Below are 26,755 nucleotides of genomic sequence, written 5' to 3' on the forward strand. Positions count from 1 at the left end.
ATCCTCAGTGAAAATTCAGTAGCACGATTCTTTGTCACTGAACACAAATATCCTAATATTCTAGCAACCGCTAAAATAAAATTCAAAAATTTAATCTTGAAATAGTCTAAAAGTAAAATGGAGTGGCTTCTTGAGAGGATAAACTGATTCTTATTAGTTAATAAATGAAATGTTAGTAAAATGGAGGTATATAGTGGGGTTTTTTCAAAAGGCCACTTAGTTTCCCCAGGTAGGAGTAAATATACATCACTGGCCATATCAAATCAGTGAAATAGTTCAGGAGCCTTCAAAATCTTCATCCTCTTGTCCCGATGAGTTCTAGATGGAGAAGAAACTTAGATCATGATGCTCAGTCTCTTTCAGACCCTGGAGGAGAACTTGTGTCTTCCTGGGGTCACTCCTCACCTCCTCACCAGGATTTCAGACCATCCTAAATCCTTGGGCCTCTGTCTAAATGAGTCATTAATCGTGATTGCTCAAGGAGGAGAAAAGGAACCTAAACTCAGCAGGATTGTCACCACAGTGTAGAGTCAGTGCCGTGACATGGGAAAGTGTTTGGTGGTTGGGCATTTCCTAGAAGGTGCATTTCATGTGTTGGTGGTAGGTGCGTGCCTCTCTGGGGTTATTGAAGTTAACAGTCCCTGGGAGAACAGAGCTGGGAGAGGTTTGTCTCGTATACCTACAGCTTTCTGTAGGTTCTGGGGGGAAGAGAGGTGAAGAGTGGGGGAGCGCATGCTGGTCCAGCTCAGAAAACAACCATTGTAATCTCTACCCTCTCTATCAGGAAAAGGTCCATCTCTAAAAAGCAATAAACTTGATTTTACATTCATTTTTTGTATTTAATACAAAATGATATACACTTAATACTGTAGAAAGGCAAAGCCACAGTATACAGAGTGGCAACCCGGCATCTCTGCCTTGTTCCCTCCCCTGCGTTGACCATTGTGGTATTGTTCCCAGCGCTTAAAATCCTCCTCCATTTCCAGCCTCATTTTCCTATAAAAAATTGCCTTTCTTGAAGTCTTCTGTTTTGAATTCCCAGTCATTATGCTTACCCATTTCTCTGGGTGTGATTACTGTGTCTCACTTAAGTGTTAATTGGAGGTAAAATTGTCATTTGAACTAGGTACTTATTAGAAAAAAAAAAAAAAAAGATATCCAGGTATAATTCCTAGTTATTTCTGGCAGTCTCTAAGTTGACTTCATCTTTTTTCCTGATATCAAAATCAGCATATAAAGAGTCATTAATGGTGCAGAAATAAAGGGCAGACTTTTGTCTTACTGGTGTGTGAGGTGTTGAAATCTTTGAAGCCTGTGAGTAGTAGTTAAGTACAAAGTGATATGACTGCCATGGGTTCCAGACTCATGGATTTTGTAGGCCAGCAAGTAAAATGACATCAGGGAGAGCTGACAGGCACAGCCATGGCACATGGTGGGACCCGCTGCCTTGTGGACAGCCCATGCCTTGTCGGGAGCATGCAACGAGGGTCATTATCGTGCTAGAATTCAGGCTAGTTTTGCAAGGTCATTGGTTCTTTTCAAAAGTAGACAAAAGTTGCTGTTTTGTATTGTTACTGCTGCTCTTAATGTGAAGACCTCCATTTTTTAAATGTACTCATTTAGAAAAAAAAACCTTAGAAATTTAAGATTACAAGCTGACAACGGCCCTCAAAACAGGTTACACCTCTTTAAATGATTACATTTACCAGCAGCAAGAGAAAGCCACTCTTCTGTATTTGCTGCGTGTTCATGGGGGAGAGAGTGGAGATGAAGTCACATTAATTCATCAGATGAAAGCTGTGCTGCTGACCTAATCACATAGGCCTCCGAGCCCGTGCTTCCCCTGTGTGTCCTAGTAAACTGCCAGCCTCCTACTCTGAACTTGGTCTCCCTAGGTCGGGCTCCCCATGCCCCACACCACACTGCAAAAGCAGGAACCCAGAAGGAGCCTGGGCATCCTCGTTTCCAAGCTCCAGTGGATAAACCGGTTCCCTTGGAGCAAAGTCCTGGGTCATTTCCCCCTTGAGCTGCTGGGAAATTATAATTAGAGGTTTTCCTGTTGTAAGGGAAAGAAAGGCACCCCTTCCCTTCCCGCGTCTGCAAGACTCGTGTTCTCAATGCTGTGCCTCCCTGTCCTGTCTCTCTTTCTGCAGGTGATAGAGGGCAAGCTGGCTCCGTTCTTGGGCAAGGTCATTAAATTCGCCACCTCACACGTCTACAGCTGCAGTCTTTGTAGCCAGAAAGGGTTCATCTGCGAAATCTGTAACAATGGCGAGATCCTCTACCCCTTTGAGGACATTTCAACAAGCAGGTACAGACTATCTCGGCCTATGGAAATGTATCTCAGTGTCCCCTGCGCTTTCGTCCGGGCAGCTTTGGGCTGAGCTGTCTCCCTTACACCCACCTGTCATCAGGTTCCTCTAGTTACTGGAAGACAGTTTTCTCCCTTGGCTTCCCATTTGTTTCCAACCCTTGTCCTCCATCTTTATGCAGAAGGAGCCCACAGAGCTGCAAAGGCATGCTGCCTCACTCTAGCTTATTAGGTAACGAACTGGGTGTTCAGATTCAGTCTTGGAATAGAGTAGGGAAGAAGACTCCCACCCAGCTTTCCAGAGCCAAATGATTAGAAATGGGAAATAATGGAGACTCTGTCTCAAAACTAACAAACAAACAAACAAACAAAAAACAGCAACAACAAACAGAAATGGGAAATGGCCTCCTCAAAGGAAAGCCAAGCCTAGATTGACTGCTCGAACTGCAACTCAAGGCCCTGGTGAGGAGCACATTTTCCAGACAAGGCAGAGATGAAAGTTTTAGGGCCCAAAGACAGAGAAGTGGAAGTTCATGGGGCTTAGTTTTCTAACCAAAGTCACATTTGGGCCTCAGCACATCTCTGGCAGATGGACAGCTTTCCCACTGACTTAGATCAGTTTTGACTATGGCTTCTCTAGACTCACAAAAACAATACATAGCACTTTTCCTTTCATCCCAGAAATATAATAGAAATACTCACTGTGTGTGCACTGGCTTCTTTGGCCATAAATGTCATGGCTCATTTCCACCCTGCAAAGCTCATTTACATTGTGGTTCAGAGCAGAAAGGAGGCGTGTAGCCAGGATGAGCATGTAGAGCAGCGTTGACTCAGCCCTTGGCCACTTGTTAAACCCAAAGACGATTTATAAGCTTTCAGGAACTCGAGTTAGCCCATACGTAGAAGGACACACAAATGCAAAAGTGTCCTGAGTGTGGATCCTTTGCTTTTTTAGATTCACACTCATAAGAACTTATACACAAGTGGTCACAGCAAAAGTATGTATAGTATCATAAAAAAGGAAACAACCTAAATGCTTATCAGCTGACGAAGAAACAAAATTTGATGTATGCCCCCAGTGAAGTATTCTTGAGCCTGGAAAAGTGATGTAGAATTGTTGCATGCCACAATATAGACTTCACAGAAACTGGGTGCAAAAAGCCACATTTTATATGATTCCCTTTTTATAGAATGCCCCAGATAAGGAGATCCAAAGTCAACTCGTGTTTGCCTGGGGCTTGAGAGAGGGATAAAGGCTTCTAGTGAACACAGGGGTTTTGATGATGCAAATATTGTAGGCGTAGATTGCAGAGATGGTCACACAATTTTGTGATTGCTAAAACTCATGAATTAGAGGCCTTGGGGGCCAAGCTTTATGGCACACGAGTGATACTGTGATAAAAATGAGTAATAAAAATTAAGATGCTTCTAAATGAATGGATCACAAAACAGATCACAAAAAATGGATCACAAAACAGATCTCAGTAAGCTTAAGGAGACTGAAACTACACCGTGTGTGTTCTCTCGCACATAGAATTAAAACTCCACACTAGGAAAAGGGCTGGAGACCCATGAAATGTTTGGAAACTAAGCAGTGCCCTTCTAAATTACTCCTGGGGTAAAGGAGCAATCACAAGGGAAATTTTTGAAGTATTTTTAAGTGAATGAATATGTAAAAATATTCTTTTTTTAATAAAGAATTTTTTTGAATAAAGAAATATTAGGCCGCCTGGTTGTGGTAGAGGTGGTGGCACATGCCTTTAATCCCAGCACTTGGGAGGCAGAGACAGGCATATCTCTGTGAGTTCGAGGTCAGCCTGGTCTACAGAGCGAGATCCAGGACAGGCTTCAAAGCTACACAGAGAAACCCTGTCTTGAAAAACAAAAAAAAAAAAAAAAAAAAAAAAAAAAAAAAAAAAAAGTTAGATGTTAGGCCAACAGGTTTGCCCAGCCTGTGGGTCATGACCTGTGGTCCACATGTGGCTGCATGAAGCCAAGGACAGCTATGAATGCAGCCCAGTGCCAAACTGTGAACTTACTTGAAACATTGTGAGATTTCTCTTTTCTTTTTCTTTGTTTTTTTTGGGGGTGGGGGTGGGGGCGTGGGGCGGGGTTCAAGACAGGGTTTCTCTGTATAGTTTTGGTGCCTGTCCTGATCTCTCTCTATAGACCAGGCTGACCTCGAACTCACAGAGATACTCCTCTACCACAACCAGGCATCTGCAGTTTTTTTTGTTTGTTTGTTTGGGTTTTTTTTGTTTTTTTTTTTTGCGGGGGTGGGGTAGGGGGTTCAAGACAGGGTTTCTCTGTATAGTTTTGGTGCCTGTCCTGATCTCTCTCTATACACCAGGCTGACCTCGAACTCACAGAGATCCACCTGGCTCTGCCTCCTGTATGCTAGGATTAAAGGCGTGCACCACCCCTGCCCAGCGAGATTTCTTTTTTCATTTGACTGGTTCTTGAACCTGAACTTTGCAGATGACAATGTCATATCTCAGTGTCAGAAGAAGAATAGGTACACCTGGCTTAGTGGAACTTAGAGCTATAAACATCTGTAGTTGAAAAAAGGGAAAAGGATCTCAATTAGTAGTCTAAACATATACTTCAAGAAACTAAAGAACAAACAACCCCAAACAAGCAGAAAGAAGAATATAGATTCAAATTCATAGAAATTCAAAGAGACTTATAACAAGCCAGAAAATGACTAATTTTAAAACCTCCCAAACAAAGGCCACATGACTTTACCTGTGACTCTTCTTGAATATTTAAAAAATAATAATAGTACTTCACACAAGAACAAAGGGGGCAATCCTTTAAAAAGGAATTGACTTTATACGTGTGCACGCATGCGCGTACATACACACATACACACATACACACACACACACACACACACACACCCTTAACATGTACTGATAGAACTTCAAGGAGAAATAAATGGGTCTGCTGTGACAGAGATGTGAGTCCTCTGTAGAGGACAGCTCCAGCAGGCAGAGACTCAGAGCAAGCATGTACTTAAACCAAACAGCACTGTTCGGCACAAGAGCTAACTGACGTCTACAAAATACTGCACAGACAACACAAGAATGCATGTTCTGGTCAAGCACATGTGGAGCATTCGCAGGAGACAGCATTGTGAGGCATAAAACACACCTGAACACCGGGCCATGGTGGCACACACCTTTAATCCCAGCACTCGGGAGGCAGAGCCAGGCAGATCTCTGTGAGTCCGAGGCCAGCCTGGTCTATAGAGTGAGTTCCAGGACAGGGTCCAAAGCTACACAGAGGAACCCTGTCTCAAAAAAACAAAAACAAAAATACCTGAACAAATTCTACCTACTAGAAATCATTCAAAGCATGTTCGCAGATCATGTCTTGAACTAGAAATCAGGAACGGGGTAAGGGAAATGACTTAGTGGGTAAGGGTGCTTCTGTGCAAGCCACCTGACTTTGAGTCCCCAATACTCACATAAAAGCTGAGCCTGGCCCTGTGTACCTTTAACCCCAGTGCCCGGGGTTGGAGGAGAGCCAAGATAGACAAGTCCTGAGAACTCACTGGCTAGCAAGCCTAGCTGAAATAGTAAGCCTCGGGTTCAAAAAATAAGAGTGGAGAAAGACAGAGGAAGATATCCATTGTCCTCCACTGGCCTCTGCACGCATCCATGTAGATACATGGACCCACATACACGTGTGCGTATATACCACACACACACAATTGAAATCAGTAACAGAAAGATGTGAGAAAAATCCAAGAGCATTTGGCAATTTAAAAAAAGCTTCTCAATAACATGAGTTGAATAGGTATGTTCATATGAAAACATGCACATGGATGTTTATAGAAACTTTATTCCTAATTATCCAAAACTATAAGCAACCATGAGCCCATAAGTAGGGGAGTGGTAAACAATGACATTGTTTGACATTCTAGAAAATGGAGAATTGGAGAGATAGTAAAAAGATCACTGGTTGTCAAGATTCTGGGCTGGGAAGGGTAACTAGTAAAACAGATTGTGGAATTATTCTGTGTGATGCTGTAGTTGTGTGAACATGACATTATCATACACATTTGTCAGAACCCATAGAACCAGACAGTACAGAATGAACTGAATTTAAACTGTAGACCTTGGATAAAATAACATGTCTGTACTGGTCTGTTACCTGTAACAGTGCCGCACTGCCACAGTGAGGTCGTATAATGGGCAGACAGATGCCGGTGTCAGTGATTCCGACTAAGGAGCTCTGATGATCTGTGACTCTAGCACTTCCAAAGGTATCTAGAGTGTTAGAGGCTTTGTTCATGTAAGTGGTTGACTCCAAGATCAAGATGGAATAGGTTTTGTTTGTTTGTTTGTTTGTTTGTTTGTTTTGGAGCTGAGGATTGAACCCAGGGCCTTGTGCTTGCTAGGCAAGCGCTCTGCCTGTGAGCTAAATCCCCAACCCCAAGATGGAATAGTTTTAAACCAACTTTCTTAGAACAGAAAACTTGCAAGGATAGTGCAGAGTTTCCACACACTGCACACCCCACCGTCCATCTCCAGCTTCCTCAACCTAACACGAGCGTGCTGCATCTGTGGAACTAGTAAACAGTGAGGCATCATTAGCTGAGCTCTGTGCCTTGTTTTTTCCATAGTTCCTTAGTTTTTGCTGAATCCGTTTTCTATTCTAGGATAGTACATTACATTTAATTTTCATATCTTCCTAGACTAAGCTATGACAGTGTCAGAGATTTTACTTATTTTGATGATCTTGACAGTTTTGAAGAATACTATTGGGTATGTCTGTTTGGGGTGTTGTTGTTGTTGTTGTTTTAAGAGTAGAGTTAGGGCAGGCATGATTGGGCAGACCTGTAATCTCAGAAACTCAGAAGCCAAGGCAGGAGATTGCCACAAGTTCAAGGCAGCCCTGAGCTACGTAACAAGTTCCAACCAGCCTGGGCAACATAGAGCAAGACCCAGTCTCTAAAAACAGCAGCAACCGAGTTAGACTAGGCTTTATGCATTCAGGGGAGACTGTGGAAGTAAAGTACCATTTTCATCACGTGACAAGCACATCACCGTCATGGCTTACCGCTGCAGGGTCTGTGCCAGGTTCCTCTTCTGAGAAGTTACTCTTCCTCTTTGAAAGGAACCACATGGGATTCTCAGTAGGTTTCACTGTCCTGGGAGCAGAGCATGCCCAAAATTATTTGAAATCCTTCTTGGGAGCTCTGTCCTTTTTCCCATTCACTTCCTCCCCTCCCCCCCACTTGTTTGCTGTTCTTGTCAGTGTGGATTGATGCATAGCTCCTTTGTACCTTCGGTTGTACAATGTCGGTCTGTTGTTCAAGCTTTTCCAGCTTTGCATCCAAGCTCTGCATTGGCTCCAGAGTCAATTTGCAATATCTCAATCATTGTGAGTTTTGCTTGTTTGTTTGCTGTTCAGCGTTTTCTTCCTTTCTGGCTGTACCAGATGATCCAGGCTCATGCTTTACATCTCTCACCCTCATCTAAGACATGGCCACATGTCCAAGGAACCCTCTCCTTACACTGAGAATGAACATAGAGGCCAAGATCTGAGCATACCACATTACACATTCTTAAATGCCACTAGTCCCTAGACTTGTCCTTTGACAAGGACTGCACACAGAATCTTCTGGAAGATTTGGTTTCAGTCCTAAAATCTATATCTTCATGGATATCATAAGAAAGAATATGTTCAAAGATAATATGACTGTCAAGGCTCTGAATTCTCACCAAAATGTCCCTGTTACCCCATGTGAGAGGCCTTTATCCAGTGGGACAGAATCTGTAGCTATTTAGAATCCTTTCTCTACGAGTCACAGGCAGCTGTTCCAACTTGCAAAGTGTATGATTCAGAGTGAACCTTGACTATCCTTCCTGGAATCTAGGTTGATAATACTTCTCAGGAACCTGTGGCACTTCCTCTTGGTGCTCGTTTCCAGTTAGATCCTGAGAGCAGTTTATACAAGTCTACAGGAAAAGACAAAAGAAACAGTCAAAATTCAGTGGGGAAAAGTTTGAGTCAGAAATACATGCCAGAAATAAATGTGCTAAATAAAATAATTAGAATAATGAGGTCATTGTGTCACTGAAGCGTTTATGAACGAAAGAATGTAATATATGAGATTGGCCTCAAATAATCTATACATGGACTCAAGGGATGGATAGGAATGAAAGAGTGTCGTCAGTCATTTGAAGCTCAGTGATAGATACACAGGGATTTATTGTACTGTGCTCTGTACTTCTGAATATATTTGAAATTTTACATACCAAAACATGTTTTAACATCTATATGTAAAAATCTTAGAAATGAGGTACTTAGTGAATTTGTCATCCTTAGTACTTAATATCCTTGTAGAGCCAAATTGTATCAGTAATATTACAGCCTAATTAAAAAAAATACAGGCCGGGTGGTAGTGGTACATGACTTTAATCCCAGCACTCAGGAGGCAGAGACGTGGATCTGTGAGTTCGAGACCAGCCTGGTCTACAGAGCGAGTTTCAGGCCAGCCAGGGCTACACAGAGAAACCCTGTCTGGCCAGATGGCAGTGCCTAATGTGCAAGTAAGAGGACCCGAGTTTAAAGCCAAAAACCCACGTAAAAGCTGAATGTGGTACACACGTGTCTGGAGCCTCAGTTTCCCTACAACGAGATGGAATGTGGAGATAGCTGAACCCCCAGAATCCCACCACAGCAAACAGCCAATAGACGACCCTGTCTCAAACTAGATGAAGTGTGAGGGCGGACACCTGAGGTGGTTCTTTGACTTCCACACTTGCACCACAGCGCGCACGCACGCGCGCACGCACGCACGCGCACACACACACATGCACCACAGGCACACACCAACTTGCATATTAAAACTACTCTCTCTTTCAAGAAATAATTTCTTTGCTTTTTATTTTTATTTTTTAGAGACAGGGTTTCTCTGTGTAGCTTTGGAGCCTGTCCTGGATTTCACTCTGTAGACCAGGCTGGCCTCGAACTCACAGAGATCCACCTGGCTCTGCCTCCCGAGTGCTGGGATTAAGGCATGTGCACCACCACCACCTGGCCAAGAAACAGTTTCTTGAGTGTAGCACTGGTATGTATTGGGTCACCTGCTCACAGTAGTATACAGCTTGAGGGACAGAAGAGCCATGGGACAGTTCTACTAAAGCATGGTCGGAGCTAAGTGGCCCTGGACCTCATCTGCATGAGAATGTGCATGGTAGGGAGGAAGACCCTTTCCGTGGTTTCTAGGGAACTTTGTGCTGACTCTCACACACTCATCTTGGTGAGTGGAATCTACTGTGTTCACACTGCATTTTCGATTATGACCATCTAACAAACACTGGTCAGCTTGGACTTTGTTTTCCATAATTCACTGTCTAAAAGGATGCTTCCTGACTGGGATTTGAAAATATGCCCCTAGTTTCAGTGTGCGGAGCTCCTCCACTGGCACATGCAGAAACCACGCTAGAATTTTGGGAACTGGCATTGGCTAGCAGCAGTTCTAGCAGATTACACAGGGCACTTCTTTCTTCTGCCTGTCCACTTTTTAATGACACTTCATTGATTTATTTTGCGTACGTGCATGTATGTGTGTGGACATTCCATGCGGAGGTCAGAGGACAGCTTGTGGATGTTCTCTCTTTCCATCACGTGGGTTGTGAGGATCAAACTCAAGTCATCAGGCTTGGTGGCAAGTGTCTTGATGCACTAAGCCATCTCCTGGCCCACCTCTGCTTTAATGATAAGGAAACCATGTTCTGGGAAAACAGTTTACTTGCCCCAGCGGATAAGGCGAAACACTTAACTATATCTCACTCGGCTTCCATCCTTTTCATCATACGCCGCTGTCTCCTCTGCAGCTGCAGTCTTCAAAGACGTCTGCAGGATATACCCTGAAAGTCATTGGAAAGCTATCTAGATCTGCCTCTCTGAAGAGGTGCTTCTCAATTGTCCCTCTATTTGTTCCTCTGGGAGTTTAGACACCTGGGGCAGTAAGCCATGGTCAGACTGGGATGGGGCAGATACACATTTTTGCTGTTAAGTGAAAGAATGGCTATTGTGACGGGGATAAGACAGGGGTTAATACCCTACATCACTGGGCAGTGAGGTTGTCTGGGGAAGCCGAGGGGCCTTGTCTTAACTACCCCAAGCTGCTCAGGCACAAATGAAACACCTACAGCTCCTTAACTAAGAATCCCTTCATGTCCAGACTGCAAGATTTGAATACAATAGGAAGACCGTTCTGTAACTAAGCTTAATCCAGCATTTACCCTCAGAAAGGATACAAGGGAAGCATGGCTTTAGGAGGAACAAACATTCCGTTAAAACAATGGCAAAATCCTAGAGAAATAGAAACAACACACTCCCGAGAAAATAAGAAGTAAGAGCTCTAATGTTTAAGAATTACAGGTTCAAAGATTAGGGTGATACGGCAAGAAGACTTAAGGAGAAATGGTTGAGTATGCAAGCAGAGACGTCATGTTAAGTCCACAGAGTGACCCAGGACTTACATTTTTCTTTTCAATCTTTAAATTCTCTCCTGTGCAGCTTTCTGTCAGTCATCTCCACATGTCATGGGGTCCTTAATCATCTCTTGATATTAAGGACCCCATCCTGTTGCTGCTGACGGGACATTCTCACTATTTCCTAAACACTTAATTTGAAAACACTCTACGTGCATCTTGGAAGAGACCTGTGAACTCAGCCAGCCACCCCAAGCCAATGCCATCCTTTCCATCCTGGTCCATTTGGCTCAGCTAATTTTTGTTTTTTCAAGATGACAAGGAGTTGTCCCCACTGGCATTCAAATATAAAAACCATTGCGCTCCAAGACTTTTTACCACTGTACCCTTCTGTGCCACATCCAGACATGGGTGAGAGGATTATATACAACACAGCATTGAGTTTGTTGTCCTCATAGTGTATGCATTCCATAAACATTTATTGTTTTGTTAGCTCATGAATGCTGACAACGCTTTTTAAATGAACTAGCTAGTTAAGGGAGTTTCAAGGCTTCCAAATGTACGGCGGCATTACAAAAGTGTGACCCAGACCCAGCTTTGTATACAAGGTTGGAGCCACTGACGTGCCATGTAAGGGGTTGCTTTGGCAGAAAGATTGGTCTGTCCAGCTTGCCCTTGGGAAGGCATCAGATGATGTTCTTCCTGTGTGTTCCCAGGGTACCTGCAGCTCTGACAGAGGTCTTCTAAAAGGGTTTGTTATTTTAAGTTTTGAATATGAGGCTTAAAAAGTACAAGCCAAGCTGGCTCTGGTGGTGCACACCTCCAATCCCGGCACTAGAAAAGCAGAGGCAGATGATCTCTAAGTTCGAAGCCAGCCTGGTCCTTATAGTGAGTTTCAGGCCAGTCGGAGTTTCCTGGTGAGACCCTGTCTCAAAAAAACAAGAACAAACAGTAACAGTAAGAACAGCAATAGGAAAGCGAAGCAGTACAGACTGAACATTGCTTGCAGTTTCTCTTTGTGTACATGTAGCTGATTTCTCTTCCTCCAAGAAGTGAGGATGACTCACAGGCCCTTGAACTTATTAGCACTGAGTTCCCACCAGTTGTGCCAACCCACTCTCCCGCCACATCCCATCTTGACACTGTAGAAGAGCTTTCCCCACATCGTCTTGAGAACGAGCATTGGCCTCATGGGAATGCCCGGAACAAGTGAGGCTACAAACTCCTCATTGCTGTGTTGAGAACTGTTTTCTCGGGTTAGTTCACAGAAGAAAGGGAAATGGGAAGGGAAAATTGTTCTTGAAAAAGATCCTTCCCAAGGATCTTAGAAAATGAAGCCTGTTGCTTTTACCTATCTGGCTGAACTCCAGAATCATCCAGTGTGTGTAAAAGAACATGAGTTTCCCTAGTATACTTGACCTATTGAAAATGTTTTCGTCATTTTGCATTTTGTTGACATCTCTACCACCCTGGCTGCCTCTGAGGACCTGAACTTGTTGGGGTAGATATAGTTCTTTTACACTGGTACTGTCTGCCCTTCTTCAAACCCCAAATACACACGGAACTCCAAATACCTAACTACAATCAAGCCAAGGTTTTGTTTTCAAAAGAATGGAAGCTGTGTTACTGTCTAAAGCCCTGAATTCCTTCCTCCCCATCAAAGAGGCTAGGAACATAATTTTTCTTAGCCAACGTGAGTAATGACATCAAGATCTCTGTTTTCAGGTCAGAAGTGGTAGCCACATGCCTTTAATCCCAGCAGAGACAAAGGGATCCATGTGAATTTGAGGCCAGCCTGGTCTACAAACTGAGTTCCAGGCTAGCCAAGGGTACATAGTGAGACCCTGTGTCAGAGGGGAAAAAGAGCTGTGTTTCTTTTCTGTTGTTCCTTTTGCATTTTACTTGCCCACTAGCAGGGCATATGGAGAGCATCCAGGGAGAGTAAATGTCAGATAACGTTGTCAGAAGTCTTACAAAGTCCTCCATTTTTCTAGCTCATTGTTAGAATGAGAATCTCATGTTTGGTCTGCATTTTTTTTTTAAGTGTGAGAGGTGCAGGTGGACTAACCCTTGAGAAAGAAGTGCTGTCCAGAAGCGAGTGTTCCAGCGTAGCTTCCTATTTATTTAGCCTTCATTTCTGCGAGCCCTTGCTCAAACAGACTGAATTCCTGGATTATGGCCTCATGTGGACTTAAATACACACACATTACATACCCTTTTCTCACTAATCAGCCTGACACATTCCTTTGTTGGTAAATGGTTCCAAAGCAAACACTGTCAGCGCACCTAATTACCAGGTTTGTGGGCTCTGCTTGGCAGTATTGTTACATCCTGTTCTACAACAGAGAGCTGCAGCCTTGGTTGGGCCGGGCCTAGGGAGGGAAGAACTTACCCCCAATGTCTATAGTCCTTTTGAATGATATTTCCTTTCTGTGGCTTTTCTTGGGAAGCAGCCCACTCAGAGAGTGCTGTAATAAGGTGAAGGATCTTAGAAAGAGCCAAAGGGAACCTGGCCTCCTCCTCCTAGGTGCTGTTCTGGGAAACCACCTGCCTCTGTCTGTTGCCTGCTTTCTGACTCTGGGATTGCAGCTGGACACTTGGCTGGTGGCTCTCTAACGAACTCCCGCCATCATTTAATGTCGTCCTTGTCTACAGAGACCTGGTGGCTATCTGGGGAGGGGAAAAAACTGAGTCCAGAAAGCGTGTGAATGGCAGGGACAGGGTAACGAGGTACCAAGATGCCATTGTGCTCTTCTCGGGTCTCATGACTGCCCACCCTTTCGTGTGTTGATCACTGCAGGTTTTCCTTGATTTGAAGAAGGGAAAAACAAAACTTTTCAGCACAGTGCTGGGTGGTTTGGTGACAGGGTGGGGGAGTCTTTGATTTTCTTTTGCTTAAAAAAAATAAAACTTTATTCAAAGAATAACTTAGTACATAACATTGCAGCTTAGCTGGGTGGCTCCATATTCACGTGTCAAAACATTTCAGAATGTCGGCTAACACAGACAAGACATGCATGAAATGCGTGGGGCTGACCCCACCCTGAATGTCATTAGCCTCTTGATAAATGCAGCACATTTATAACCACAGCCTCGCTGGTGAGGCCGCCGTTACGTTTGGTCGTTTCAATAGATTGCTGTCAAGACACGTTCCTTAGTAAGTTTCTAGTTAGGTATCTAGGTAACATTGCCTTGTCTGTACACATGCCAGACAACCTAATTAATTGTCTATTGTTTAGAGAGGAAAGTGTCCATCATTGTTTAAAATCATATTTTTATTTCTAACTATAAAATGAACTTATGCTCGCTCTAGGAGATTTGAAAAGTACACAAAACATGAAGAAATTCCCCATAACTTATTATTTTTCAACACATATATTATTTACATACTTAAATACGAATATATAGAATGGAGTCATGTGAAAATGCAATATTATAACTTCCATTTGGCACATCATCTCTGACTCTAAAAATAATCAAGTTCAATCTATAAATATTTATTGATGAGTACTTGTAAAGGATAAATTTTAATTGCTTTAAAAATTATTGAATCAGAATATATTGTATGAAAAAAACTATTTTCAATAAAATAAAATATTGGGATCCATTGAATTAGTAGAGACAGGCTAGTTCATGGAAAGATCAATGGGAAATGGATGAACAAATGTAGACATCATTAATTCTGCCACTAAGTTGCTACATGACTCCTGATGTGCCCCCACCCTCTGGACCTATCAGGCAGGTAGCACCAATATATATCAACAAAAGGTCTGGGCAATTTTTGTCTAGCCCTGGGGTTCAGCATTTTTTAAGCAATAATGTTTCAAGCAAGTTGACTGATTTTGATACTCTTTACCCAAGCAACTTAAGATACAAACTCAAACTGTGATCCTGTCTACCATTTCATAAGATCCATTAAAAAAAGAAAAAAAGGACCTTTTCTGTTCTGCTCACTGCTCCATCTAGAGCAGTACATAGTAACTACTCAAAGAGTAATTCATGAATGAATCAGTGGTTTACTTTATTAACTTAGTCACATTCTATTTAATTGATTTTAAAGTTTTAAATGACAAACCTTTAAAATTAGTTTTTAAACTATTTTTAGGAAATTTTTATTTAAGTAGACATTACCAAAATTTGATTTTTTTTGTTTGTTTGAGTATTGGCTAACATCCTGTCAAATGTTAGGGACAGGTGTGTTTTACTGGAGCAATGAGACCTCTAATATCAGAGACAGAAGATATTAAATATCTGAGCTTGACTAAACTACTCAGATAACTTAATTTCAAAACATCTTTTAGGTCACTTCTTAGTATATACGTTTTTTCTTCCCCCAGAACTGTAAATAAGTAACCTGAATACACATAGGAATAGAGGAGTGTTTACCCTGCTGTACAAAAAATGTTGACTCTGTAGACTGAGCATTATATTCTGAAATTAACTATTTTATACTTTTAAATTACAAAAGGTGCAAAAGTATCTTAGTTTTGTCATGTGTGTTTATACATTGTAATTATTTTCCATACAATGAATTTTAAGGATGCACATGCAGTGTCATTTTAAAAAATTATTTTAGTGTCATCTCTAACATACTATATTACCATATCTCTACTAAGTACCTTCGGGACTCTGAACATTGAACCACTCCACAAGCAGGAAACACCTGGATTCTATAACCACCACTGGGAATCATCTGTTCCGTTCCTGATGCTCTCAGAGTATTTCAAATAGACAGAAAGACTCAGCAGATACTATACATACTCATGCTGTATGAATGTTGCTATTTGGACCAAAGCATACAGAGCATAGAGCTCAACAGAGCCAGAGAGAACTCAGCAGTCACCTGCCAGGAACGCCTACCCCCAACAGAGGTCAGAAGTCCCGTCCCAGCGCCACACTCATGGAGCCTTAGGCCACTGAGTCTCGGTGGCCATTTCTGCCTTACCCCGTTGCCAGAGCACTAGTCCTGGAATTTAGAAGACTCACAAACCCGTCTCATGGAATGAGAGACCGCCACCCTGAACTAGTCTCACATTTGGTGTGGTCGCTGGTAATTTTTGTTCCCACACCCAAAGAGAAGACTCATACAGCCTTTTGATGCGAAAACAAGAAATGACAGCAATATATTTTTAAAATTTTCATATGAAAGCCCAAAATGTCTGAATCATCTTACAATAAACCAAGAACATAATAGGCACACTTAAATAATGAACCTGAAGCTGGTTCAGATCCAGCCTTGGACACATAGGAGGCCACTGAGCTTGAATGGGTGTGGGAGGACGATGGAGGCATTCATGCCGTTCTTTAAGAAGAGAGTTCACGGTTCCCTTCTTTTCTAGAAAGGAGATCATTGGTGAGGGAGAAAAAGGAAATTTCAATTGAAAAAACTCAGCTGGAAAGCAGCTTATATCGACCATCAGTGATTGGACAGAAAAAATCATCAAAATGTAGAGTGCAAAGAGATGAGCAGATCTGCCTGGCAGAGAAGACCCCAGAGTCAGGGAGACATCCTGAGGTAACAGCCAGAGTGGTTTTTAGATAGTGTCTTAAGGAAGTGCCAACTCAGGGCCTCAGGGTCACAGCTGATGTGAATGTCCAACAAAGGAGGTGACATTCTCCTCCACGTTCCAAGCAAACTTAAGGTAGACTGTTAGGAGAAAGGCCTGTGCAAATTAAGGGACCCTTCACACCTGCGGAGTCCTGAGTCGGCTCCCAGGCCAGTTTATTATCTCAGTTTCCCCCTCCCAGGTCTTGCTCAGGCCACTGTCTGAGACCATCAAGAGGAAGCCGAGCCTAAAGTGAAGGAAGAGTTCCCCAGGCATCCCTTTGCCTGGCATCACTAGTCTAGGAAAAGCCTTGAGAAAATTGTGTAATGTCTGCCGTCTTACTAAAAGAATGGGCTCGGTGGCGGGAGATGAGTAAGGAAATAATGTAAAGCCGCAAGTGCCTTGTTCCTTCTAAACTCACATCAGTAAGAGCACTGCTTTCCCAAACAACTTAGGCTGCTCATAAACGAGGCTTCTTTTCTGGACTTTCCGTGCGTTTTCTGACATACTCACACTGGAAACTTTCTCTTATTTGGCTCTCCTCAGTGATGAACTCAGCTGTGCTAAGTGAGGCCCAGTCAGAGTCCTGGGTGAATTATTTCCTTTTAAAGGCATCTTTCATCAATACTTGGTAGTTAAACTCTTATTTGAAGTGGAAAAGGTAACCAGTGAGTCAGCAGACTTGCAGAGGGAAGCCAAGATCGCTGGTTGTCACCTGCGTTACCCTAACACGGTTCCGCTGCCCAGCGCTGTCTTCCCAGGCCTTTCCGGGCCTCCTTCACCTCCAGGCGTTTCGAGCCTCTCAGGAGTCTGTACAGAGAACCGCTGCTCCCGTTTCTAGTCCCCAGTTGCTACAACTATACTATGTTCCAGTTCTGGCAGCAGGGGTAGAAATGTTTAAATCCTCTGGCAAGGCCTTCACTTTCTCTAGCAGCAAATATATTTTCCTGAAGTAATCCCAAGAAAAGATGAGCGTTTTTTTGTTTTTTTGTTTTTTTTTTTTCTCTTGAGATTTATAGTGACTGCCAGGTAAACCTTAAGATGCAGATTTAGTGTCAGAAATATTAGTTTCCCATTTCCCCCAGATGTTCTTGCATCGAATTTGTTGTGCTTTTAAAACCCACCCTGAGTGTGGCTGACTCTTCTCCCTCCCTCCCGGGCCACAGATTAGCAGGAAGGCTTATTAGGCATTTACACAAAGGACCGGTGGTGAGTTAATGTCCCCAGTAGGGTAGCAAAATTAACAAATGAATTAATTAACCCTTGTTTGCATTCTATTTTGAATCCAGATTGTAAGTAAAGCTTTTGTAATAGGTATTAGCCAAGCTTAGCTGACAGACTGAAAAGTCCAGGACCAAAGAAAGCCCAATGCTTTGTGGGTTGCAGTCAGGGAAGGCGCTTCCTTAATTAACTCAGGCTTAAAAGACAGATAAAAACATCATTACAGGACATGCCAATTGTCTTTCCAAGAGTTGAGGTGTGTGTTGAATAATCTGAAGGACTATATGACTACTAACTGGAGGAGGGCCAGGATTCAAATCACAAGACCAGAATCAAGTCCAAAGCTTGGGGCCGCAACAGCCTCCAGTTCATGTTTTGTATTATATCTACTAACAGACAGACAGACAGACAGACAGACGTACTAAACATGGGAAAACCAATATGCCTAACTCAAAGCACAATTAGTTATGCATTTCAAAAAGTTAATTTATGTGCGTGCACACACACACACACACACACACACACACACACACACACACACACACTACCACCACCACACCACACTGCAGATAAAGGGTTAAGTAGATGTAACCTATTTGAAATTTCAGAAGGAAAGGTTGGGGGTAGGTAGGACTCACAATGTGTTGTAGTCAAATAGAATGCTGTCTGCATTGTACTTGTACACATTATGTACTCTCTGCAAGACCTTTATTCCACTAACCAAGATGTCCACCTCTCTTGTTCTCTTCCTTATGGTCCTACTAACGAAATCGAAGGGCGTTTGGAGTGTCAGATTTCTGGTCCCCTGGAGTAATGTCCCTGAAGACAGTGGCTAGGCTACCGCTTTAACACTTGCCCGCCCCGTTTGTCAGAACCCACTCATAATCAGTTTCTTGCTAAAATTGTTTGTCAATTTTTCACTATTTTAATCTTTCTACTTCCCCCAAAGAGTGGCCCTACTAAGTCTTCTTATTTATTACATTGCATTTCATTCATTTTTACCTTAGGACCTTTAATAACAGATTCTGTATATTTTAACTGAGCAACGTGCATGCATGTGTATAGATACATAAAGTGTGTACATATACAAGTATATAGGCCTACTCATACATGACACAGGCCAGTTTCCTATTTAAGGAAATCATAGGGTTCTTGTTTTTTCCATTTATACACTCAGTAACAGAAGAAAATAGCAAGCCAAAACATTAAAATAAGCAGGCTCCAGTAGCTACTTCACTCAACCAAAAGATTTAAGTAATCCTCTTGCTTTACTGGGAAGACCAGTGATAGCTTGAGACGGTACAGGGCACCTTACTTAGCAGCCATCCCCCAAACCACACTCTTCTTTCTGCTGCTCGCCCTGCTGCTCGTGGGCTCTGCAGAGTGGAAATCAACCAAGGCTCTGTCCTGCTCTAGAGGCCCGTCCTTTGCTTGTGGGTAAGCCAACGGTCTGAAGGCTGAATTCTAATCCAAACGAAATAGCCGAGGCCATTGCCTGAGCCAGAAATAAAGCTACAGCAGGAGGACCCGACAGGAATGCGCAGAAGCTCTGTGGTGACCTCCACGGGGCCAGTGTCCTTTAGCAGTTTCCTGTGAGCTCCCTGTGTGCAGTTGGAGTCCGGAGGGGGGCTATGAAGCCATCGGGCCTGTCTCTAATTGGTCTCACATCATCAGCATTCCAGAACAGGAAACTGTCGGCAGCCAGGAATCCTTGCTTCGTTGCCAGGAGTTCTGAGAAGCAAGCTTCCCCATGCATGGCTGTAGCTTGGCTAGTTTGTGGCAGGTTCTGGTTCTCGGATTCAGTGGCCCTAAGAAAACGTGTCCGTTCCGTCTGTGGTGACAGACATCAGATTTCTAGATTGTGAATGTTGTCTCCCTTACCTGCCATGGGCCACTAAGTTAGTGTTTAGGTCCAAACTGTTCATAACATGAGTAGTTTTATCCCAAGGAATACTTCCTAAGGAGCAAAATATAATTTATATTACCCAAAATAGTGGGCACCCCTGCACCTCTTCCAAAGAAGGGCGCACACAGATGATTAGTAATGGTCTCTCCAGTGCCTTCCTCCTCCATCAATTGTGCTGTGTCCAGAGCTGATCCCACCCTGCCCTGCATGGGTCACCACAGTGCAGCCCTGAAACTGCACTCACTCCTGTAACCTAGCGTATAGCTTAACTAATACAACTAAGGGAAACTAAAAGGAATGTAACACACCCCTTACTGTCCATCTCACTGGCTTTTCGGTGTGACTTTCTGGGGAGGAAGTAGCCAGTACACTCGCTCCCCTACAGACCATGGAGCAGAGCATGGGGAGAGGGGAGTACAGGTACCCAGAATACCTTCTACTACCCACCACCCCCTAAGTCTGCAGGTGGAAGACACATCTAACCCAAGTTCTATAGAGAATAAGGCTCAAAGGCAAAGTAACTTGCCCGGTGTCCTGTGACATGAGCGCCAAGCTGAACCGAGAAATCAGACCCCTTACTCTGGCGTTCTCACCTCCACAGTAGCAGCCTCCTGAGGGCTCTGCTGCTGCATTCACAGCAGAAGTTCACAAAAGCAATCTATTTTATAAAGTACATGCCAAAAAAAAAAAAAAAAATGCCTTTGATTTGCCAGATGGCCTGGGTAAAGCATGAAGGTATAGGAAGGCCACAGAGAAATTGCCCAGAGAATCTGACACAAAAATAAATAAATAAATGCAAATGAAGCCAGCCAACCAGGATGGCTCTGGGGTCCAATTGAAAAGCCACTGTGAGTTGGTAAAAAGTTGAGTTACTGAGTGATACACGATACACGGTGTCTTATCATGGGTGTTGATATCAAGCTTGATTCGATTTTACTTTTGGAAATAGAGTCTCAGTCTTACACTTTCTTGCCTCAGCATCCCTGAATGCTGGGCTCATACCACATCTGGCCCTTGACCTTTCTCTTTCCCAGTGCTGAGAATCAAACCTAGGGTCTTACTGGACATGCTGTCTACCACTGACCTACATCCAAACTCCTTGACTTCCTAAATGATGTTCTAAATAACTTCAGAAACAACAGGATGATTCATAGCTGTTTGTTCAGGGGTTTTAATCACATGCTCTGTTGAAAATGAATTGTTTTGACGTTGACATGGGTAAGAGCACTGAGCTGGACCTTGTTGGTTGGCAAGAGTGTAAGCCAGCAGGCAGGAGAGCGGGGTGCCATGTGACCCACTGGGCGCTCCTCTGTGACTTCGTTTCAAGATGAATTAGGTCAGTGGTTTTCAGCAGATATTATTTTGACCCCCACAGATACTTGTCACAGCTCAGTGGTTGGGGGAGGGTGCTCTGAGACCAGGGGTGCTACTAAGTAAGCGTCCTACAGGGACAGGACAGCCCCTTGCACCGAAGAAAATGCCCCCCAAACTGTCAGTGGCACTGAGGCTGAGATACCTAGATTACTGAGGCAATGGATACACATACGAAGAAGAAATGGGAAATCCTCTGTATGCCTTTGGTCAATAGCCAACACTTGTCCCTGAAGTCGCTTTCTGTAAGACACTTCGTGTTCAGTGGATTGCTGCGACAACCAGAGAGTTGTTGCTTGGCGAGGGGATTCAGACGTGAAGACCCTGGCTGTCATCTGATGTGGGACCCTTCCCTTCATCCCCTGTTGCAGCTTCCAGTAAGAGATCATTACAATGATAGATTTGCCTCCTGTAAAGGACACGCTGCTGAAAAGTTGGGTGGGGTGAATCTTCCTTTCTTTTTGTTTTATGTGGAGAAGTGAATGTCTGTGAAGGTGCACATGTGTCCATGGTACATGTGAGAGTCAGAGGTCAACCTCAGGGATCATTCCTCAGAGTCATCCACTTCTGTTGTTGAGACACGGTCTCTCACTATGGTCTGGTACTCACTGGTTTGTCTGGACTGGCTGGCCTGTGAGCTTCTCAGATCTTCTAGTCTCTGCCTCCCCTGGGATTACAGGCTTGGGCTGCCATATGGGGGCTAGAAGTCAACTCTGGTCCTCAGCACAGAGGGAGAGGCTGCACACACTTTACCTCCTGAGTACATTTAAAATAGTCAAGGACCAATTGACACCTAGAGGCCAACCATCTTTCTAAGTGCAGCCTCCCTTTAACAGAGCCCCGTGCCCCAGAAGAGCAGAACTGTCTATCACAGGGGCTTTACTTTCCCTGCACATCACACTTGGACTGCAAGAGCAGGTTTTTCTTTTTCTTTTTTCTACCAGTTTGTTCCTGTTGTTTTTTGTTTGTTTGTTTGTTTGAGATAGGGTCTCACTGTGTGACTCTAGCTGGCCTGGAAGTCCCTATATAAACCACGCTGGCCTCGAACTCAGAGATCCACCTGCCTCTGCCTCCCAAGTGCCAGGAGTAAAGGCGTGCGCCACCATGCACGTGCACTGTGCTTACAGTTATTCTCTAGAGTGAAACAGGGAGCGTGGAAGGTGGAAGCGAACAACTGATTGTCTGAATTTGAGAAAGTCATTGATCCATGTATCCATTACCACCGTTGAAAAATGCCTCCAGGGTTACAAATGGTTAGAAAATAAGACTTGGTTCTGTTTTGAACTCATTAATTTCTTTATCTCATACTCTTTTCAGTTATTGACCTTTGGCTGGGCCAAGCAGGTGCGCTAGTCCCCCATCCCTCTTGTGGGTGGTTTTTTTTTTTTTGCACCAGAGATATCTGATAAAACTCAATCTCTTCCCTCACTGCAGGCCTGGTATCAACCAAGATAAGGGAGTGGTAGTGGGGAGCAGGGTGTTTTCCCCTTATCAGTCACTGCCTTAGAGCCACGCCCCTAGGTGTATAAATCCATGACCAGCTCTGGAGGAAACTCATTTGATAAAGCTGCCATTGGTGTCATTGAACGATAGGAATTTACAGAGGTGTGACCCAGTGGGGACAAAGCCACTGCCAGTAGGGCACAGCTAGCCCAGACAGAGGCACCAGGAGACCTGCCTCTGACCTTCATCCTGACTGACAGGAGCGGAGGGGTAGGGGAAGGGCGAGCATAGAGGTGACCCAGCTGTGTGCAGCACAGCCAGTGTCCAGGAGGCGAGCGTCAGAGTCACCTGTAAGGGGCTGTATCACTTCAGTTTGCAGGGTCCTTCCGCCTTATTTACTCATTGTAGTCTCCTAGCAACCCAATGATTAGGAAGAAGTCATGGTCAGCAGCACTAGAAAGGAGGAAACCGACTTATGAAGAAATTAACAGTCCACCTAGGATACCCAGCTACAGAGACATTAGACTTGATACCGGCATCCTGCCTCAAAACTCTGCATCCCCCACTGGTAGGGTATAGACCTGCTCGGATAGCCAGCGCTGTGGCCACCTGAGTGGGAACATTGGCTGGTTCCAGTAGCTCTGGTCTAGTGCCAACTCTATCTCCAGCTCTCCCTGATGATCACTAGCCCTGTGGGAAGCTTTGTTTTCTGCTCTGTGAAATGAGGGGCTTGATGTGGATATCCAGGCCATGCAGAGAACTCAGGCTGCAGAGAGGCCTCCCAGAAATGCCTGAGAGGTCCCTGAGCTTATCCTGTGCCAGGAGCTGCTAGACACTTTACCCATGATCTCATTCAAGCCTGCAGCGTCCTGGTGCAATGGCTGCTCATGGTATCTCCACTAAGCCAATGAAGACACTGACGCTCACCAGGTGAGGTCACTAGCTCCAGGGCATCAGCCAGTCTGCATGGATAGCATACCAGATACCACAGGCTGGGTGGTTCAGAGATGTGATGCTCACAGCTCTGGGGACTGGACGATGCAGAGCAGGGTGCTGGCAGGATTGATTTTGATAAGAGTTTTCATACCGGCTCACTGATGGCTTCACCTAGTGCACAGGGAAAAGAGACATTAAGATGTTGAGAAGCTCTGCTTCTCAAAGTGTTAAGGACACTAGGACAATTGGACCGGAGACACACCCTTACCTTAATTAGTTCCCTAGTACTACCCAAATACTCTGTCACTGGTGGGCGTCACCTTGGGGGCTTGAACTTCTTTATGGGAACTCCAGGGGGACACAAGTCAGGGATAGAGAAGCAATGTGCAGTTCCTCATCTGTTTATCTTAATAGCCACTGTCCCCTCAGACAGTGAGCTCAGCTGGGAGCAGGTACTGCTCAGCGATAGGCAGCCTCTGTTGGCCAACTCTTCACCAGACCCCTTCTCAACAATTTCCAAGTCACTGCCTCCTCTCCAGGGCATGGCTGGGTCGGTGGGAAGATCCTCCTTGGGCCTAGCCACTGAGTCCTGCGCGATGGTGCTGGAGGTAAGACATTGGCACCTTCGGAGATGGTGTCCCAAGACACCCTGTACCCAAGACAGGCCCAGGGTGATCCCTGAAGACAGCCGCACGTGATAGCAGTCCAGGGATGGACAAGATCCTGTAGGCAGCTCCCGGGGTGAGGAGAAAGTCTCCTTTCAGAGCTCATGTGTGGCAGGATGAGAGCTCCGGGCACATGAGCGGGTCATTGGCTGCAGCAGCCAAGGTCATTAGTCATTACTGAGAACTTCACAGTGAAAACAAGCTACAGAGTTCGACTCCTGTGCAGACTCCAGCAGGCCAGACAAGCAGCTAGTCATCCACCGGGAATGTCTCCTCTCCATAAACCGCCCGATCTGCCCTGGTGGTGAGAACATGTTTTCTTGCCCACTCTTTGACTCTTCCTTGTTCACACTTAGGTCACACAGGTAGACCTGGAAAGGTGGGAGCGTGTTCCTAATTTTAAAAAGCACGCAGAGTAAAAGGCCCCAGGACATCATTCAGATGGATGAAAATGGGCCATTGTGCCTTCCCAAACTATCACATGAAGGCCGTGAGTTAAGAGGGCTGAGGTAGACAGCTGTGCCCCAGCTTACAGTGCAGGGCTGCCGAGGCCTGCTGAGGGCTCCTGCAGCCCAGGCAGTAGGCCACATTTCCTGTCCTTCAGCCTCCTCTTCTTTCTTTGTGGAGAGGAAACTGGCCTACGGAGCCTCCCTCCGCTGCTGCTGCCCCTTGTCACTGATATCAGAGTCGCTGGGTCAATGTTGACTCCCCTTCACCCCAGCCAGTGTCTCCTGAGGCTGGCTCTAATCACAGGAGAACTGTGTCACTAGTGAAACTCCACACGGAGCCTTTTGGAAACGGACGCAGCCCGCGTCTCTCAGTTACGCCTCTTCCCAGGGACGGAGATGTCCAGGCAGTGCCCCAGGCTTCCCCGAGGTCCCCCAGGGCTGCTGTGCTCCGCTGTCTTGCCAACCGTCCCCATGCTTGGTTCTTGCAGGTGTGAGAGCTGTGGCACCGTCTTCCATTCTGAGTGCAAAGAGAAGTCCGTCCCCTGCCCGCGGTGCGTCCGCCGGGAGCTGCAGAAGAAGCAGAAGTCCTTCTGGCGCCAGCTGAACGTGGACGAAAGCCTGGAGGAGGCATGCACCATGTTCGAGCTGTCCTACCAGAACACCTGACTGCAGGCCAGGCTGCTCTCACCCACCACCGCCCGAGGGGCCACTCAGGCCCGTGCAGATGAGGCTGTTTCTTCTTCAGCTAGATGTAGATATCTAAGTTATTTATTTATATTATACACACCTATACGTCCTGTACGTATGCTTTGTATAACCCACTGTCCAAGAGGTCCACAGAGATCCTGCGGCTGAACTCCTACCAGATAGCTGGGTTACACTTGGCCATGAAATCCAGCTGCTTGCTCCCGGCAACTGTGGTTTACACACATTGCTCAGTAGTTCAGACTCCTATACTCACACCGGCTCTAAGGGCCGGGCTACCGCACAGCCATCAGAAGAAGCATCTCCCACGGCTAAGCTCAGGGTTGGTCGCTGAGTTTTAGCCTTTGCTAGGGAAACTGAGGTGGAGACCACTGTCATCTGCTGCACATGGAAATCTACAAAACACGGTGCTTCTGGATCCTTCCAGGTGCCGGAGTCCTTGGCAGAGACTGGAACAATGAAGCAGAGCCGCACAGCAGAAACCCAGAGGATCCCTCCCTCCAAAAGAAAACACGAGGAGCAGAGCTGCCCTGGGTTTGAAATTAATCCCTGAAAGTGACTACAGAAGGCCCTCGGTGGCCAGTCACTGCATGTCCTCCATCTGTTTGCTGGTACGAAGCCCAGCAACTGCCTGATGGTACCTGCCAGAGTGGGCACAGACATCCTAAGAACAGGTTTCCAAGCATGGTGTGGAGGATGTTTGTTATCTTTTTCGTAGTGCGGGCCGGGAGTGAATGTCCCGGGATTGTCCTCAAGCATATCCGTGCATAGACTGCTAGGCGCATGCCACACACATCTTGGGGGACATGATGTTTTCTCTCCTGGAGGCCTGCATGGGCAGTGCCCACCTGTCATTTTGAATGTTGTGTTTCTCATTGTCCTTCGGAGCACTTTTGACCCTTCACCAGTCCATGCGACGCCTCTTGCTTTTGTATCCTGAGTGTTCTGTTTGTTTGGGATGGGGTGTCTTTTAAGAAAGGGGCTGGCTGTATATCCCTGGCTGGCCTCAAACTTGTGATCCTGCTGCCTCATCCTCCAGATGCTGGGATTACGGGTGTGCACCAACATACCTGCCCTGGCTTTCCTAGTTTTTAATTATTTAAAAAAAATATTTACACTTAAAAGTTATACAATTATTAAAGAGTAACATTTTGAAAAATATCAACCTAAATTATTAAGAAAATACCAAACGTAAATAGAATTCATGAATTTAACGTTATTGAAATAAGTAGATATATACATACGTAATTGCTACCTTACAGTAACACAAAAAGTAAACACTGTCGTAGGAGCGAGAAGTGAATCGCTTCGCCCTTTGGAGGGTAGCGTCCTCCCCCTGCAGTCCCCTCCTAAGAGCCTGTGTAGTTATCACTGTGACCAAGATGGCTGGTGGGACGGCGCTGGGAACCGATGGCCCGCGTTCCTGCTGCCTTAACAGGAAGTAACTCGTTCGTCTGTCTTTCACCCTGAGCTGATGCTGCCGTGCTTCCCTCCTTCCCCTTTCGGGATTGTCCCCGCTCTTCAGATCTGTGGGGGACGCTGGCTCACCAAGCATGCGTCCCGTTTCCTCTCCATGCTCATCCCTGCAGGCACCCGCTCTTGACGCCCTGTCCACTGGGAGACCGTCAGCAGACTTGTGCAGCTAAGGGTGAGCATTCCACCCCTCAGCCCACACCGTTTCCTTTGGCCCCCGACCACGAAGTTCAGCGCTACACGTGCGCTTATTTCCTGGCTACCTAGAAGCTA

The 26,755-nt window shown here is 45.1% G+C and overlaps 1 protein-coding gene across 1 annotated transcript in view; it reads left to right on the forward strand.

Annotated features, from left to right (window-relative positions):
* Plekhm3 (pleckstrin homology domain containing M3) overlaps positions 1–25,105 on the forward strand; it is a 141,045-nt gene extending 115,940 nt beyond the window's left edge. The window contains exons 6-7 of the mRNA XM_059278095.1: positions 2,154–2,311; positions 24,793–25,105. Coding sequence (XP_059134078.1) covers positions 2,154–2,311; positions 24,793–24,970 — 336 coding nt within the window. The 3' untranslated portion in view covers positions 24,971–25,105. The remainder of the gene's footprint in view (positions 1–2,153; positions 2,312–24,792) is intronic.
* The last annotated feature ends 1,650 nt before the right edge of the window (positions 25,106–26,755 follow it).

Source organism: Peromyscus eremicus, chromosome 13 (assembly GCF_949786415.1).
Source record: "Peromyscus eremicus chromosome 13, PerEre_H2_v1, whole genome shotgun sequence".
Classification (NCBI taxonomy): domain Eukaryota; kingdom Metazoa; phylum Chordata; class Mammalia; order Rodentia; family Cricetidae; genus Peromyscus; species Peromyscus eremicus.